We start from the raw sequence: 18729 nt of genomic DNA, 5'->3' as shown, positions 1-18729 counted from the left end.
GGCTGAAACAGGAGAAACATGCCAGGAAAAAAAGATAGAGATGGGCATAAAACAAATCCGGATAATTGTGGAGAACCGGTAGAAGCGGATGACAGAAGGACTTGAAGAATGCTCGGTTATGATATGGAAGGAATGGTTGACGCAGGCGGTAGAATTACAAGTGCTTCAGGTAGATGCAAAAAATAGGGCGAAAGTTGGGGATAATTTCTACAAGATGGATGAAGAAAGCATCATCACAATTCGAGAAGAATTATTCGACGATTTTCAAGCAATCGCCCAAGTACAAATGAAAGAAATCCGAAAGATTTTGGAAGCATTTGAAGATAACTAGCTACAGTTGACACTGGACTTGGTGGCATACGAATGTGAAAGAGTGCAGTAGAGGAAGCAGCAGATCGGGGAGAACCAAGCCAATCAGGTTTATCTGAGTGATGAAGAACGACTGGAGGATGAACGGGAGTTGACACAACTAGAGCAGCCAAGGGAGCAGGAGTCGAGGCAGTAGAGGACGAATGAGGAGGACGCACCGCAAACTGCAGGAGATGAACAACAATGGGCAGAGCAACGGAAACTCAAACACAGAGGAGGAACCGACACAACAACAAAATATGTCGTCGGACCAAATGACGGACAATTAGCAGAGTATACTGGACATCTTGGAGTAGAACTAAGGGCGTCGGTCCGACATGCAAGGCATTGTCCCACGGGTGTGCCAGGATAATGTGTTATCATACAAGATGTACGGAGATTTGAGAATGACAAGTGAGGGTGAAAGAGTAAACTATTGATGTGTATGTGTATATGTGCACAAGTGTAATTGTGAGTGTGAGTAGATGCGTATGTGAACACATGCACACGTGCGTGTGTGCATGTGAACAAATAAGAAGAGGTGTGAGTGAGTGATTAGTGTGGATGGCTAAGGGGGAATGAATGAATGAATAAGGAAAGAACTTCTCTCTCTCTTTGATGTTCTCTCTCTCTCCCTTCGTCCCTTACGTTGAACCCCCTTGGGAGGGGGATGGAACCATTCTAGGCGTCACCCCCCACCCCGCAACGATCAACATCTCCACCATCTCCGCCAACTCTCCACCATCATATCCATCACCAACCATTACCACTTCATCATCGTCATCAACCCTAACCCTAAACCCATAACACTTATTTTGGTGACCACAACGGTGAATCCTCCTTTGGAAGAGGCCAATGAAGAGACGCAATGAAAGTATACAAGAGAACAGGAAATCAAATCGACAATATGCGGCAAATGACGGTGGCAAAGTGCAAAAAGAAGTATGATATGCAATGACGATGAACGGACGCGGTGTAAGTATGTGTGAGAAATGGAATCGACGAGAACACAAGAAAAGGTGACGACAAAGTGTAGAGATATGGCAATATGTGCATGTGCGGGAAAGTGTGGTGCAAGATGCTCATTGAATCTTATAAGTGTCTAATCATTGTGCCTGGCCTCAAAAATGCAGCTTGGACAACACAAGCGATGTTACATTATTTGCATATAACAATGACCGAAATGCATCATCACATTGAACATAACAGCTTGTTGACACTAAAAAATACAACCATTAACATTTCTAGGGAGTGTAATAACTATTCTTATCTTTAGGTTTTTTCATTCTAAATTGTGCACATCTCAAGAGTGTGATCAAGTTTGAGTATTAAAAAGGTATAACGGAATATAAGTCGTACATAACTAAACAACTTCAGAGTAAACTTGCTTAAAACTGCCTACAACTGATTATTCTTGAAGGTCACAAACATCAACAAGAATCTCCTTGCCTTACAAGAAATATATGCATACCTCAAATCTTACTTCAAGAGATGAAATATCAATAAACCTATGGAAAGCTTTTTGGAATATTGGCAAAGTTCAATATAAAATAGTAAGTTCCCTTTAGAAACACAACATTTAGTGCAGATTATCATGGAATATTTGGCAACCTTAAATATAAAATAGTAAATTTCACTAGCATCATAGAACATGTAATGCAGATATGGGCATGTTGAAGGAACCATGCGCTACCAACACATACGCTATAGAAACAACTGTGCTACAACAAACATATGTGCTCTCAAATCAACTATAATTTTAAGAATTTAAAAATGGCAAATATAGTCTCTTCATATATAGCATTCAGTCTTTCGAAAACCCTAGTCCAATAAAGTTCCTCCTTTCGAATTGTCAATGGCATATGATCTGGTGCCCAAAGCTCTTTCTATACCTGTTTGCATTGCTGGTGAAAATACACATTGCATTTGCTATATCAAGAAAAACAAATTGCTCCTGGAATATGCCTTGAATACAATCAAGATCCAAAATTTTCACCAATCTCCTTTTGAGAATGGATAAAAATGCTCAGAACTAGAGCTTGGAAAGTAATTAGTTTTTTGTTAGTCAAACATTTCCAAAAAACAACACACCTATATCAATACTAGGACAATGTTCGAAAGGCAGCAAGTGGTTCAACTGTTTCCTGGCCAATAACCACTAACCGTGGCCGACGATTTGCACTTGATAAGTCTGCTTTATTCTTCTTTAAGGATTTCGTCTTTTTGCTGATCATCTTCTGATTTGCATAGTCTTTCAATTGACCAGCAACAAGTGGGGACATGCCAGCCTGCAAAAATAGAAATAAATATATGGCTATATAATTCACAAAAGGTAATTATAACTAAAACAATCATTATGGATGCAAATAATTAACTTTTGCAATTGAAAATATGAGGAATGTATATGTAGCCAGCACATGCAGAAAACAATATAAAATGAAAGCTTTGTCATATATATTATATAGCAGACAGATGGATGCAACTTCTTTGATCTTTCATATTGTTGTCTTTTTCATAGTGTTCCCAAATAATACAAAGATGAGTATTATTAACTCACATGAGCCCTAACACTCCTTCGCACTCGATCACACAAACTAGGTATTGAAGTTGCATTATGGAATCAAAATCAGCCAAATACATAGGCATGCAAGGGCTAGTAGAGGATGAGCATCACTTGCTTTTTACATGCTCTGCATATAGTGCAATTCAGTTATGATGATATATTAAGAGGGGGTGATGACTTGAGTGTCACACTAAAGAGAACACCTAGAAGGTTGAGCTCTCTCTCTCTCTGCATGGAGGGGAAGAGATGAGGTGAGAGCGAAAGCCTTGATCATCTGCTTCATGGATATGGAGGGTGACAATATATTTAGATGTGCAAAGAAAACATGCCACAACAGCCCAATGTAAGAAAGGACGGAAAATGGGGCTGTCTATAGAGATGATATATTAAGAGGGGGTGATGACTTGAGATATATTAAGAGGGGGTGATGACTTGAGTGTCACACTAAAGAGAACACCTAGAAGGTTGAGCTCTCTCTCTCTCTCTCTCTCTCTCTCTCTCTCTCTCTCTCTCTCTCTCAAGAGATGAGGCTAGAGCTAAAGCCTTGATCATCCATGGTTGGCACGACATACCGATTCCCATCTATATCCGTATACATCGGGGGGCTACTAGCAATGCATCGATAGGTCTTTGTATATATAGTAATATATGTATTCTTGAAAAGCCCAGAACGTATCCGACTGCATATTACTACCACCATGCGCCTTGGCTCTCGAAAAGTCTAACAATTCTACGAGCTCGCTCAATAGTTAGGTGTTGAGGTACGATCATCAAATCATCACTCAAGTATGAATATCACTTACTTTCTTGCATGCTCAGCGTATAACGTAATTTGTGAGAAGTACAATGACTTGCAAGATGAGCACGATAATTTAAGTGTCATACTCAAATGTCCACAATGAAGGGTGAGCACATATGTGTGCATGCATTGTTCTCACATAGAGAGTTTTTACTGCATAGTAGAAACTGCCCTTCTTAGAAAGAAGTTACATACAAGATAATTTCTTGATTTGGTTCCATAAGTCAAAATTGGCCTCCTCATGGACATAAAAATATATATATATTATGTTCTATTCTATTCTATTTCTTCTTTTGGTGATCTCCCTCCCTCCCCACCCCTTCAATCTCAAAAAGAACATGAACTAAAATGGTCATCAGTAACTTACCCCTGTAATGAAGCGGTGAGAGAAAGCTTTTGGCTCAAGTGGCTCTTCCAACATTTCTTTGAGCACCTGCATAATTTGATCAGTCTAGATAACGAATAAAGCTATCTTGAAAATAGGAGACGGTGTTGATGACTACCTGTTGTAGGTTTTTCAACTCTAAGCATGATTTTTTTGTAGATGGAAAGTTATGCTCCTCATCCTTCTCATCAACTTCTTCTATGTCAATGCCCAAAGCATCTGCATTCCTCTTAAACCAGCTATCCTTTGCTTTTGTCTGTTAATAAATGCAATTGAAAATAGATGTGTATTCTTCATAAGATCAGAAATATGGATGTCACTAGAAGAAAGTAATCCACTTTTGCTTGCAGCCTAGGGAACTCTAGATAACAGCATAGGAAGATAATACTATCGAACAACATATTCCCTTTGTTTCAATGGCATTTAATCAAATTAACGGCCTCTTGTTTATGAGTGCCAAAGTCATATTTTTTTCATTTTAGTTGGACTAAACTGATCTGCACAAAGATGCACATGTCAATTTTACATAGGTTTCTAGCCCATACTTCCTTGGTTTCTAGCCTGCAGTTCATTTTGTGCCCCTTTCACAGTGTAAATAGCATTGGCATGGTTGGCTGAACTGCAAACTTAATCATCAATTGTTCCCTTTATTAATGGAGCAGCAAACGTGAGTATATATGTATCTCAGAGCAGACCAAGTAGATACAGCAGGAAGTTCAAGCTTGTGTCCCTCCTTCATTGCTATGAAAAATTACTTTAGGAGGCGATTTACTGAAAGTAACATCCATACAGCTGCATTGCCATTATTATGGAATGGGCTTGCTTTACCACAAACAAAACCATAGAATAATAATATAAAAGAATACACATTCAAAAGAAAAAATTGTGCTTAGTAAAAATTTTAAACCTTACTTGGGAAATTTTCCTCAACAACACATCAATCTTCTGAGCCAATTCAGTTCGTTTAACAATTGCAGGCACATAAGCCCTGTTGATGGGGAAAGCTGGAAGTCCATCTTTCTGGTTCACAATAATCTCATTATGTAAACAAGAATATAGCAGCACAGATTTCTTCAATACATGGTTTTTAAAACTTAAGTACCTTTGAAAGTGCACGACAAAGAGCATTATACTTCACTTGGTCAGAAGGAGAAACAAATAATATGCTGCAGCCATCATTTGTGGCTCGAGCTGTCCTTCCACTTCTATGCACATAAACCTACAATTTTCTATAAGACCCCAACATCTTAAAAGTTGTAGTGTTATTCAGGGTCTATAAGGAATACTACCTCTGCCGAATGAGGAAGCTGGTAGTGGATTACAGTTCTAATATTTGGTATATCCAGTCCTCTTGCAGCAACATCCGTTGCAATAAGAAAGGAGTTGTCACTCTTGCGGAAACGATCCATAGCCTAGAAAGTGAGAGAGCAGAAGTGGTTAACTCTACGGAAACCCAAAACCCTGATCACCCATTATATAGAATACTACCTTAAGACGCTGTTTTTGTTGCATTTGTGCATGTAATGGCCAAGCCTGAATTTGCAGGAGACTTAAAATAGCTGCTATATGACGAACAGCTGCAATAGATGTACAGAAAATCACTGCACGACCTTGACCATGTAGCTTCAATATGTAGTATAAGAACATATCTTTCTCATCCTCCCTGCATCTACAATGAATGTCTTATGGATTAAGCTTCATTACAATGACGTGGGCTTATAGTTCTACGAGAATAGCATCAGGAAGTAGGTAAAAGCAGACAACCCCTACTCCAAATAAGGAATAAACAACAAAAATACAAATAGACATGATTCGTACTGAATTAATGATTCTTGAAGTTTGTCGGCTACTATGTTCTGGGATGTTAAATCAACAATAGCAGCGTTGGGTCGTATCCCTGCTCTCTCTGAAAGAGAAGCCACAGAAGATTCATCATTGTTCTGCCGCTGTTTTACTTGAATCTGCCCTTTCTTAAGCTTATTTCTGAAACCAGAAGGTAAAGTTAATGTTGCTGAGAAAACAAAATTCTGCCTTCGAACTGTTTTCTTGGCATCATTACAAGGTGATGTTAAGCCTAAATCATCTTCTGCACCCTTGGTCACATTCTTTTTTCCTATTGGAAGCATGCTCATGATTGATTGAAGTTCTTGAAAGTGCCCCTTCTCCACCATTCGATCAGCTTCATCCAAAACAAAAAAGGAGAGAGAGTCGAGCTGCACATATGCATCCATGAAGTACATTGTTTCTTAAATACAAAAAGGCAAAATCCACAGTCAAAATATGTAAATGGAACAAAATGTATAAAAATAACATAAACAACTATTTGCCATAGGCTTAGACATGTAATATGCATCATTATGAAATTGATAGTAAATTTAATACATTGTCAATGGATCACACTTGCAGTGGAATCGAAAGTATGACAGCTTATCAATCTTTTGCTGCCTTCAGTATGGTAAAACTGAATGAGCAAACAATAGCTTAACAGATGCAATGAACAAAGAGAAGTTAACCAAAGGAATTTATGTATCAATTATGATTTTCAGCCCTAACAATAGAAGATATGCAAGAGCCAGGGAGAAGAAATTACATTGCTTTTTTCTTTCTATAGTTTTGTAGTGCGGATATTTTACAAAATTAAGCACAAGATTTTCATTTTAATCATTACTTTCATTCATAACCTCAATTAAAAAGCACACACGCCACCCAGTCCTGTCCAGCTGGGCCATGCCAGAATAGATAATCATACACTCTAGTTCTAGAAACATTCATTAATGATTCATGATCCAACAGTGGTTGCTACAAAAGAAGCTTCCGCATAATCCATCAATTTTTCATGCTACAGATATTAGACTCTTCAAGTGTGAGGATATCCCATCAATTTGAAAGAAGTTGCTCCTGAATAATAGAAGGGCATACCTCAGTCAAGAATTGTTCACCAGCACTCATAAACTCCCAAAGGCGACCAGGTGTCCCCACAATAGCTTGTGGCCGTTGCTTAAGCAATCGTTCTTGTTTTTCCATAGATATCCCCCCCACAATGGGGACAACCTTGATGGTGGTATATTTTGCTGCTGCTCGAAAATGTTCACACACCTGCTCGAAAGGGGTTGTAGCATTTAAATTTTTCTTATAGAAAACAAAAAAGATACAATCGATTGTAATATCAAACATACATCACTCACAATAAATGCTTTGACTTCCTGCATTATGATTGCAAGAAATTCCCAACTTGTCCAAAACATTTACACATTTTACAACTAATACTTCTCAAATATGTACAACACAACCAGATATGGAAGTAATCAAGACATGAGGAGATGAATATGAATGAGGAAAATGCTTGAACATCATCAGTGAGAGTACATTAGTCAAAAGCAGGAAACTTGAAGTCATAATACAAACTGATTGATAGAACATTTATTAACCATTCTTACCTGTAATGCAAGTTCTCGGGTAGGAGTTAATATTAATGCACGTAGAGAACCACTAATGCTACTATTTGACGAGGCTTTGTCAAGTAATAGCTGATTTTCCTTTGAAACGCGATATTTTTCCTCTTCATCTAAAAGCCGTTGTAAAATAGGGATGACAAAGGCAAGAGTTTTACCAGAGCCTGTTTCTGCTGCTCCTATTATGTCCTGAAAGAAGAGCATGTGTCTACTTCATATGTATAACCCAAAAAGGTGATGGAGATGAACATAGAGGCATATGCATGTGCAGAATGTTCAAATTAGAGAGATTTATTCATCTAAGATGTCCTAGACCTCTTTGAGGTATCCTAGAGCAAGATTTTTATTTTTTTCAATTTTAGAATGAGAATGTAAGTGTCAAACCTTTCCCTGATGCGCTGCAGCAGATATACAAGCTTTTTGAATTGGTGTTGGCTCTATAAAGTTCAATGTAGCTAGTGCTTTCATGATTCTCCAATGTAGACGTAATTCTGCCCATGCTGGTAACATCTTCTTTAGAGCCTCTTCATCCTCTTGTTCATCATTCAGATTACAAATTCCCTGAGCATTAACTCCTGATGAACAAAAATGTAGCATTAAATTAAAGATAAGAGAAAAACGATGATGTCCACTGTCCTAGGTACAATTATGACTTCTGGCTCAAAAAAAAGTCAGTAATTCAAAATTATTCAAAGTTTCAAACTAACATTAACCAAGATTCCATAAGAATAATTCATTTAGGAATACTCCATTAGCAGTGGACCTCACTTACATTATAATGTTTCTCAATTCTAATCAATGTCATCAGGGTGGCCAAGGTGGGCAGCACCAGTGAAACGCAGAATAGTTTAATGTAAAAGAAACAATTGAAAAATAAAGGAAAATGGAACCAAAACTGGAGAAAAACAAGGCACGGTTTCAGGTGACACCTAACCCTTTCAGCCATCTCGTATCTAATTTTTTATGTGATGTAATGCATGCAGAGTGACAACAGATCCTCCATCAATCTCAGAAATGAGATTATTTATTCATAATTATTCAGTGTGACCTTCCATGAACTCCAAATTTGTTCATCATTTTTCAATGATTAGATGAAAACTTTTATCACATTGGATATGATTGAGACAAGATGGCATACAGTGGAAACAACTACCCATGGGGTATAATATAACATACATTGCGGAAAACAATCATAAATCAACAAGAACTTGACTGACATGATTTCCCAAGCACCCACAACATTGGTCATACTGAATGCATATTTATAAAGAAAAAGGCACTCTCACCTGTGTCTTCCATAGTGTTTCGCTCTATGCCAGCAACACCGTCATCAGTTTGAATAATTGATTCCTTTCTCTTCTTTTTATTCTTGTGGCATTCTTTGTCAGGAAAACCCTCGATCAACTTATCCTTAATTTTATCTTCATGTTCCTCTTTCACATCATATTTCTTCCTTTTCTTACCATCCTTTAGCTTCTTGGGAGGAACAACTTTACCGTCATCTTCCTTTCTAGCATCTTCTCTTTTCCGTTTCTTGGCAGTATTAAGTTTCTTTGAAGGAACTAACTCGTTCGTCTCAGTCTTTTCTGCTGCTGCTGTTGCAGGACCTTCCGTGAAATCACCATTGAAGTGAGAGTAGAAGTCTCCATCAATTTCTTCCAAGCACATGAATCCTGTTTTGTTTTGCGTTTTTGTTTTTATTTTCCATGGTGAGAGTAAATGAACGGCAATCGATCAAATTAAAATATTTGAACATATATACATACATACATACATATAGTTTTGCTTTGGTCTTACCTCCTTCACTGGAACCGGAGAGCAGAGCGATGGAATCCTGAGGTGTGACATCCTTCCACGGTATGAATTCAGTCTCTCTGAGATCATGAGCTGCTTTCGGCTTCTTGCGCTTCTTTCCTGTTTTCTCCATCACGAATACAAGGATACTTCCTGTTTAATCCCCCCACTCACTTCCCGTCTCCGACTACACAAGGTAGGAGCAGCTGAAAGAAATAGTGCTACCGCTCTCGGTGACTATGTATCTATGTATCTATGTATGTATGTATGTATGTATGTAACAATAGTAACTATCTCATTAATTAACCTTCCTCCCTTACCCTCCATCGAGTGTTGCCTTTTGACGGCCGTTTTGACCGTTTTTGGCAAATTTAACCGTATATGAAGGTTAATTTGAAAATGAAATCATCAATCTTGACGGGCATATATTTTATAAAAACGTAAAAATGAAGGTTTAAAATTTGTTAATACCGTCAAATTTTGCTAAGACCAAAACAGTAGTACATGTATTAATAGTTACAAATTACAATTTATAGGTTATAGCATATAGTTTTATTTGAGAAAGATAAATGTGTAAACATATGTTATGTGACATGATAAAGGAGAAGAAGTGCCCGGACATATGCATAGTTTGAAAATAAACTTAGGGCTTCTTTTATTTTCAGCCCATTCCTCTCTTTTGTTTCTGTCTTTCTCTCTCTCTCTCTCTCTCTAATATTGATAAAGCAAGTCACAATGATACGAATCCCAATATTTCAAAATCTAAGGAGGGAATGAGACCATTTATAGATGGATCACTTGAAAGTTGTATTAAACTATCTCAAAATTATGTGCAAAAGATTATTGATGGACTAAACGCAAGGTTCCCTGACTTAACCCTCTTCAATGCAACAAATTTATTCAACCCATGCCATTATGCAGATGATGACGTGATTAGGGATAGTAAAGCAAAGACATGGTTGGGAATTTTGATTTCTCACTTACAACCAAATGTCGATGTCAATGCATGTCTTCAAAATTTACATGATGCAAAGGCTTGTGAAATGGAACTCTATATGTTTGTTGACACTTTAAGTTTAAATTGTGAAGGCTATACTATACATAAAGTTAGGCGTATGTTTTGCAAAATGAAGGATTGGCAACATAGTTTCCCTCATTTGATGAAATTATGGCATGCTACTTGGTTATTCCATCTAGCACGGTTTTGTGTGAGAGGGTTCTCTAAGCAAAATCTCATCAAAGAGATGAAAAGAAATCGATTGAATATAAAACATTTAGATGATTTAATGCGAGTCTCATTGAATGGGCCACACATTGAAGAAATACAATGGGATCATGTATACGAAATTTGGAAAGATGCAATGGATAGAAGGGTATAATATATTGTTTAGTACAAATATTCGATGTATTTACTTTTGACGGTCAATCTTTTTGACAAATCGTCATTTGACAGACAAATTTTTTGGAATACCATTCTCATGATAGGCAATGTTAGCCCGTCAAAAGGCAACACTACCTCCATCTTATCTTGTGTGTGTGTGCCTCCATCTTACTTAGTGTGGCACACACACAAGATAAGATGATGATGATGAAGGGTGGGTGTGGGTGTGGGTGTTTGGTACATTCTGAAGAAGTGGTTACCCCTCCTCATGGTCATCTATTATGTCAAGAAAGGTTGGTGTTGTTTCTTTGACACAACTACACTAAGAGATGGGGCCCTCCCTCCCATCCCACTTGACCTTTCGGAATAATGCTAGGCACATGCCCTTGTACTCACTGAATAAGGTATTTCTTTGTAGCAACACGCAAATCAGAGGGACGGCTTTCCTAGAGCTTGAGTTGTACCTGCCACCAATCATTCAACTACATCTCTTCTTGACGCTATTGTTGTGGGCTCTTTCTTCATGGACTCTTCGTTGGTCAAAATTGTTGTAGTTGGTTGGTGTCATGAACATCAACTCGAGCTCGAACCTAGGTCCTTGTATATATATATATATATCCTAGGCAAACTTTAGACTTTAACCTTTGTATAAAGGGTAATATGTAAGACTCGATATGTATGACTTGGCATGCAAGTATGGGCATACTTAGAATGCATCACTTCATGTATAAAAGGGGTTGATCTCCCTTGTTAACATCAAGGAGATCAACACCCGTCATGGAATAGATATTCTCACTCATTGTCATCAACTTCCCCATCTCCCTGTCTTCCAATTGTTCATTTGTGATAGATTGATCTCCTTCCTTCTTTTTCTTCTTTCTCAATACACTATTATGTAAGAATCATCTAGTCTAAGAATCATGTAGTAACCTTGACCAAATTTTGGCATCTCTACAACAACTCCAACATGAGAATGCGAACTTGCGAAACTCCATCCAACAACTTCAAGCGGCCACAACGGTCATACCTCACCCAATTGTTGGACCCTTCTGTCGTAGAACCCAATGTCAGCTTGCTAGATAAATTCGATGGAACTGTGAGGAATAGATGCTCGGCCACAACCGAGTTGAACAGTCAATGGAAGATCTAAACAGAAATGGAGATTAATACACTTACACAAACAATAGAGAGGACACAAGATGTTTATGTGGAAAACCCTCATAGGGAAAAACCACGGGAGCCCACAAACTCCAACTATCACTATGAGAAGAAAAGGTTACAATGCGAGACTCAGAGGCAACGACACTCTATGCCTTCACCAGGGATAGTCGAAAATCATGGTTGTCGAACACCTGTGCGGGCCTTATGGCTGGAAACCGTCTTCGGCAAAGGTAGAAGCAATCTCCGCAATGAAGGAACAATGCAAGTCGGTTATGGAGGTGTGGAGGTTCCTGGGCGCGTGTGCATTCTACCATATCTGGATTCCGCATTACGCGCATGTCGCGGAGCCGCTCTACGGGTTGCTGAAGAAGGGGCGTAAATTCCAATGGGGCGAGGAGCATGCAGAGTCGGTTCGTAGACTGAAGGAGGCGCTAACCGTTGCACTGACACTTCGGAAAGCAGTTTACGGCAAGAATGTCCCCATTTACATTACGGTAGACACGAGCCTGACCGGGATAGGATGGGTGGTCAACTAGGAGGACGAAACTGGCATGAGGTTCCCCATCTGGTTCGGTGCGAAAGTACTTAGCGAGTGACAGCGAGGATACGCCCAAGTTAAACGCGAACTCTAGGGTATCGTTTCGGCGATCAAGGCCGACAAAGACTACCTAATCGGGACAGAGGTAATAATAGAGACGGGCGGCCTACCAATTCTGGGTATGGTTTCCGGATGCGCGACGCCAGACCTGGCAATGCTCAGGTGGATAGCGTACATCAAGTCCCTGAATCCGGAGATTCGACACATCTCCGGGAACGACAACGCCATGACCGACATGCTTTCGAGAGCGAGGTTTGATGACGAGGGCGGCATGGTTTCGGAGGACGAGGAAATCGGCGTGGACTTCTTTGAGACGACTTATGTGACGACGAAAATGGGGGGCACTCCGGCGCTTAGCGAGTTCGACGAGAGCAAGTACGACGGGGAATGGTGTGGGCAAAGGAAGAGTCTAACCGGATCCAGAAGAAAGCGTACTGATTCTTCCTACGGGATGGAAGCATATGGAAGCACCCAAAGAAGCGAGTCAACGTCCCACTCTGGGTAGTGGCAAGGAAGGAGGAGTAGGAAGCATTGATGATGGCGTACCATGAGAGTCCTTGGACCGGACATCGGGGAACATGGGCCACGTTCAAGAAGCTGAAGGAGAAGTACTAGTGGCCGAGATTGTACCGGGACGTGCATCGGTTCGTAACGACTTGCGAAAGCTGTCAGATACATTCCATAGTCCGACATCGGGATGAGTTGTACCCGGCTTACCCACCGATCATCCACTTCAAGTGGATGGTGGATCTGGTGACGATGCCGATGGGGGTAGGACAAATGCGATACTTGGTGCTAGCACAAGAGGACCTGACAAACCAGGTGGAGGGCCGAGCATTGCTGAACAATACGACCGTGGTCGTGTGCCGGTTCCTGATCAAAGAGGTGGTATGTCGGTACGGGTGCGTAGGGAAGATCGTAGCGGACCATGGAGAACTGGATGCACAAGAGGCCGAAGAGTAGTTTGATCGGTTAGGGGTTAAACTCTCGCTCACCACGACGTACAATCCGGAGGCAAACGGGAAGGTGGAACGTGGTGTCGTGGAGAAAACCGTCCCTAGGCGGAATCGAGAGATATCGAAAGAATCGGCGGAGTGCACCATGTGCACTTACCCTTGTAAAACATGTGAATAATAGGAGTTAAGTCAGGACAAGGAATCCCATGTAAATCGGGATTTATCCCACATTGTAACGCATCCCTCTCCTTGTTCTATAAAAGGAAGGGATGGTCCCTTGTAAAGGGGTTGCCCAATTTTGAGTCGTAAGAGTATTTACCGTTTTGTGTTTCTTTCTAGGGTTAGCTACATTCTTTCCTTTCTTCTTCGTTTCTTTTCTGCTCCGTCTCGAGGAGTCGAGCAGTAGCTATGTCGCCAAGCTGTTAGGTTAGTTTCTCTTATTTTGTGCGTAGCCCGCTCAGGCCGTGGTTGTATCTCCCCCCCCCCTTTTTGGAGGTTTGCTTTTGCTCGGTCCTGTGCAAGACCCCGCTTGGCGCGATAGCCCGTGAGCTCCCTGACCATCGGCTTGGCAGCCGACCGCGGCTGTAACCTACCTTGGTCCGGCTCGAAGCCGGATTTGTATTATTTCCCTTGTAATATACACATTTGCGTCTGTTTGTGCATATCGATGTACTTGGTGGTGTCGGAAGCACACCCTTTTTGTTTCCTGTGCATAAGAGTCGGTGTAGCGCGCGCGTTTTTTCTCTCTCTCTCTCTCTCTCTCGTGTTTGGTCACTTCCGGGATGCATCCGGAATCGCCTTCTCGGCATCCCTTCCTCTCTCGTTCGAGACCCCCGTGGTCCCGCCCTTCCACATGCACGCGCGTAACATCGTGACATCTTTGGTGAACCCGACATGAAGGGCGGCAAGGGAGGATGGAACTGGAAGAAGTCGACTTCGCACAACTTTTTGTTGAAGCGGTGAGGGAGTTTGGACGGGCAACAACAAGATGAGAGACGGCGCAGCAAGCGGTTCAGCGAGTGGTTGAAAGAGTTGGTCGTTTCAACGGGGACAAAGTCCCATCGTACTTGGAAGCCTACAATGCGGAAATGGAGGAGTGAGACGTAGACGAGGCGTTGAGGCTGGAGTTCTTCTATCGGGTCATCATCGTCCATATACACGCGGAAGTGAAGGAGCTCCGAGAAGCTCATAGTTCGTGGGAGGCCTTTGAAGAGGCGCTCCTGCAGGCATATGGAGGATGGCGGAAGAGCCGGGGATGACACAGCTTCGACCAGTGGGTTGCGTCGGCGAAGACCCACCGGGGCGCAATGAAGGCGTTCCGAGAGTTCGAGCGACGGCTTGCTCGGCTCCCGGAGCGGGAACAAGGTTTGGTGGGGGCGGACAAAGTCCTGTTGTTCGTCAAGTCGATCGACCGAGCGGAACGGGAGGCCATTGGGATTGAGCTCGAAGATGAGGACGGAGCGAATGGCCTTACCGAGGACTGGTCGATGGTCGGAAGGGTATGCCAACGGCTAGATGACGAGCGAGCCGAGAAGGCTAAGGGGAAGGTGCACGACGGCGCGCCATCACAGCGGGAAGAGGACGAACGACAAAGAGAGTCGGCAAGGCTCGGCTTCGGGGCCAGGATTGCGGAGGCGTACGCAGCTCTCGAGGCAATGCTCGAGGAAGAGCAAAGATCGAGGCCACAAGCCGACGCTGGGGAGGCGGACTTGCCCCACGAGATGGCAGGAGATCGGTACGACGGTGCCACGGGAGAGGGTGCGGAACAAAACACCCTCTCGACTTGCAGAGATAGAACGGCCGAGGACGAGGCCGAGATACCGATCGCGGAATCGGAACGTTGGGACCGGCGGTTTCGGGCACGTCAGCCCGAAACTCCGGACATTGGAGAAGCAAGCCCAGGCGGGGCATCTGCGATCGGTAAGAAGATGACTACCGACCACGAGGAGCCGGTGGCTACGGACAAGGGCGAAAAACGGACGGGTGATTCGTTGCTTCTTCCCACACTTGCTCTCGAGACGATGGCAGTCGGGCCCGAGTGCCCACGTGAGTCCCAAGAGGAGGAAGGCGGTGGCGTGAGACCGAGAATCACCGGCGAGAAGATACAGGGAAGGAATGAACAAGAGCCCTCGGGACCAAATCCGGAGAACTCGGCATTCGAGCCCTTACGCCCATGCGAGACCAAGGAGATGGATGACGGTATCGAGGAGTCTTGGCACGATACCAACGAAGATGGATGGGAGATAGCCCGTGAGAAGGTCGACGAAGAGACCAAGAAACGACCCGACCGGGGACCGAACCGCACGGCATTCCGATTCGGTTGGAGCGCGATCCGGTCGTGGATTGTTCGATCGGGGCCAGAATCGGCGTGAAGGTGCCGATATGGGAGAGGGTGCGGAACGAGCCACCCTCTTTTACATGGGGAGAAAGACCGGCAGGGCGAAGGTCGGGAATCGGGAAGAAGGTGATCAAGGGTTCGGAACGAGTCCGGCAAGGTCGGCATCAAAGCCGAAACTCTGGACATTGGAGAATCAAGCCCATGCGGGGCGTGGTTGATCACAGAGCGGATGCTTTCCACCGACACTACTAAAAGGGTCGGTGGCCCTAGATGAGTCATTGAAAGACGTTACGAAATCGGTTACCCCACATCTTATCCAGAGACTTCGGCAGTTCGGCCGACGTGGCAACGTGAGACCGAAAGAGATGGAAGATGGAGGCGGGAGCACAACGAGGAGAGCGACGACGAGTTCGGGAGAAGTACAAAGCATGAAGAGAAGAACAAAGACCGGTCCTACGAAGATCCTCACACCGATTCCGCTGTCGGCCCGAGTGCCGACGTGAGTGCTATAGGAGAGACCAGTGGCGACAGGAGAACGGGACCCGACAATCTAGTGAATGACGGACGAGCCCGGACGAGAACCGGGCGGAGTGGACTTCCGGACAACCGATCTGGAAGAGGGGAGAGAGCAGGCCTACGAAGAGGCCGGGAACACGGTACGTCGGTACCACGGGAGAGGGTGTGCAGTGAGCCACCCTCTCGACTTGCGGACAAAGACGACCCGGGATAAGGGTCTGGGATACAACGAGCTCGAGGAGGATCCTTCACACCGGTTCCAGAGACTCCGACGGTCGGCCCGAGAGCCGGCGTGAGACCTAGAGTGACGATCGGTGGCGGCAAGGGGATGAAGGCAAAGAACTGCGGATGGACGGTCTACGGAGATCCTCACACCGATCTGGCTGTCGGCCCGAGTGCCGGCGTGAATCCTATAGGAGAGATCGGTGTCGGCAGGTGAACGCGACCAACCAAGGAGGCCGACGCGGAGGTTGGGAAGACGGCAAGTGGTGCTGAAACGACCTTACACACACCGGTTCTAGACACTTCGGCAGCCAACAACGAGGTCTGGCGTGAGACCTAGAGGGAAGAACGGTGGCGGCGGCAAGGCGAGCAACCAAAGACCGAGATGGCAGGTCCCACGGAGATCCTCACACCGATTCGGCGGACGGCCCGAGTGCCGACGTGAGTCCTATAGGAAAGGATGGTGGCGGTAGGTGAATGTGATCGGACAACGAAAAGCAGGGCGAAAGAAGGTATGAGGACGGCGAGGCGGCCACGAACCGAATACGGGCCCGACTGGCAGGGCCGGAAAGACAAAGATTGGACGCGCTTGGTACACGAGTTGGTGACCCAACAAAATGGAGGCCCGAGAAGGATCCTTCACACATGCCCGGAGACCCCGGCTGTTCGGCCGACATGGCAACGTGAGACCGAGGGTAATGGACGGTGGTGGCAAGGGGACAAAGGCGGCGACGGCAGAGTCTCCGACCAACCAAGGCATTATGAGAAAGAAGGAGGTTGTGTGGACTAGGACGCGACAAGGATGATCTTCCTGTGAGCTGTCGGGGACACCCAGTTAAGGAGCAGTGTGCTGAGCCGGAAAGGGGGCACACCCGAAAGCGGAACAGAAGACGTGCGTGTGGCCATCGAGGGCCAAAGCAAGCACGGGTACGAGACAGTGCTTGGTACAGACGGTGCCGAACAAGGAGGTGTCGAAAAGAAAGAACGCGCGCAGCGGATGGTTGTCGGATCAGGAGATATCGGGTAGAAGGCCGGAGAGGGATCCTCCACACCAGTTCCGGAGGCCTTGGCAGTCCGAGCCGACGTGGCAACGTAAGACCAAGGAGAAGGAAGGTGGCGTCGAGGGGACGAAGGTGATGGGTGACCGCACGGGACGACAACCAGGATCACGCGGACGATCGACTGAGGCAAGCGGGCCACGGCGGGTGTTCCTAGAGTGTAGAACACCAGGCGTACGACGGAGAGCGGAGCGTGCATACGACCGAGCGAAGGGCCAACAATGGGGCATACGTGCTACGGGGTCGTGGCGAACGACCTATTGACGGGTCGAATGAGCCTACGGAGAGGCAAGCGGCACGAGGGTGAACCGGACCCAGGCGACTTGGATAGCGAGGACAATCCTTTCGGAGCGAATGGCGATCCGGAGGATGAAGGGTAAGCGCGGGCCGATCTTCTCCGGCAAGAGTCTAGTTTGGCGCATACCGGTGGATGCGTGGTTAGGTGGGGGCGGATGTCGTGGAGAAAACCGTCCCTAGGCGGAATCGAGAGATATCGAAAGAATCGGCGGAGTGCACCATGTGCACTTACCCTTGTAAAACATGTGAATAATAGGAGTTAAGTCAGGACAAGGAATCCCATGTAAATCGGGATTTATCCCACATTGTAACGCATCCCTCTCCTTGTTCTATAAAGGAAGGGATGGTCCCTTGTAAAGGGGTTGCCCAATTTTGAGTCGTAAGAGTATTTACCGTTTTGTGTTTCTTTCTAGGGTTAGCTACATTCTTTCCTTTCTTCTTCGTTTCTTTTCTGCTCCGTCTCGAGGAGTCGAGCAGTAGCTATGTCGCCAAGCTGTTAGGTTAGTTTCTCTTATTTTGTGCGTAGCCCGCTCAGGCCGTGGTTGTATCTCCCCCCCCCCTTTTTGGAGGTTTGCTTTTGCTCGGTCCTGTGCAAGACCCCGCTTGGCGCGATAGCCCGTGAGCTCCCTGACCATCGGCTTGGCAGCCGACCGCGGCTGTAACCTACCTTGGTCCGGCTCGAAGCCGGATTTGTATTATTTCCCTTGTAATATACACATTTGCGTCTGTTTGTGCATATCGATGTACTTGGTGGTGTCGGAAGCACACCCTTTTTGTTTCCTGTGCATAAGAGTCGGTGTAGCGCGCGCGTTTTCTCTCTCTCTCTCTCTCTCTCGTGTTTGGTCACTTCCGGGATGCATC

The 18729-nt window shown here is 44.5% G+C and overlaps 1 protein-coding gene across 1 annotated transcript; it reads right to left on the bottom strand.

The window, feature by feature from the left end:
• Window positions 1–2085: 2085 nt before the first annotated feature.
• LOC147854547 (P-loop containing nucleoside triphosphate hydrolases superfamily protein) lies at window positions 2086–9524 on the bottom strand. The gene is made up of 13 exons (XM_087331192.1): window positions 9345–9524; window positions 8834–9220; window positions 7932–8122; window positions 7533–7736; window positions 7015–7191; window positions 5914–6308; window positions 5584–5764; window positions 5385–5507; window positions 5198–5314; window positions 5008–5115; window positions 4214–4351; window positions 4078–4143; window positions 2086–2636 (listed from the first exon to the last, which is right to left on the bottom strand). Exons 1-13 carry the CDS (start codon window positions 9472–9474, stop codon window positions 2451–2453), a joined length of 2403 nt encoding a protein of 800 aa, XP_087187318.1. The 5' UTR covers window positions 9475–9524; the 3' UTR covers window positions 2086–2450.
• Window positions 9525–18729: the final 9205 nt, after the last annotated feature.

Source organism: Azolla caroliniana, unplaced genomic scaffold (genome assembly GCF_043228905.1).
Source record: "Azolla caroliniana isolate FFs.n. ecotype wild unplaced genomic scaffold, voAzoCaro1.0.p SCAF_15, whole genome shotgun sequence".
Lineage (NCBI taxonomy): Eukaryota > Viridiplantae > Streptophyta > Polypodiopsida > Salviniales > Salviniaceae > Azolla > Azolla caroliniana.
The sequence above is the reverse complement of the archived record's forward strand: the minus strand, read 5'-3'. Positions and strand labels throughout refer to the sequence as shown.

Excerpts from the sequence above, each read along its gene's own strand:
- LOC147854547 (XM_087331192.1), bottom strand. The coding sequence starts at position 9,474 with ATGGAGAAAACAGGAAAGAAGCGCAAGAAGCCGAAAGCAGCTCATGAT. Across the intron at positions 8,123-8,833 it reads AAACACTATGGAAGACACAG|GAGTTAATGCTCAGGGAATT; the intron begins GTGAGAGTGCCT and ends TTTGTTCATCAG. Across the intron at positions 7,192-7,532 it reads CCCGAGAACTTGCATTACAG|GTGTGTGAACATTTTCGAGC; the intron begins GTAAGAATGGTT and ends CCTTTCGAGCAG.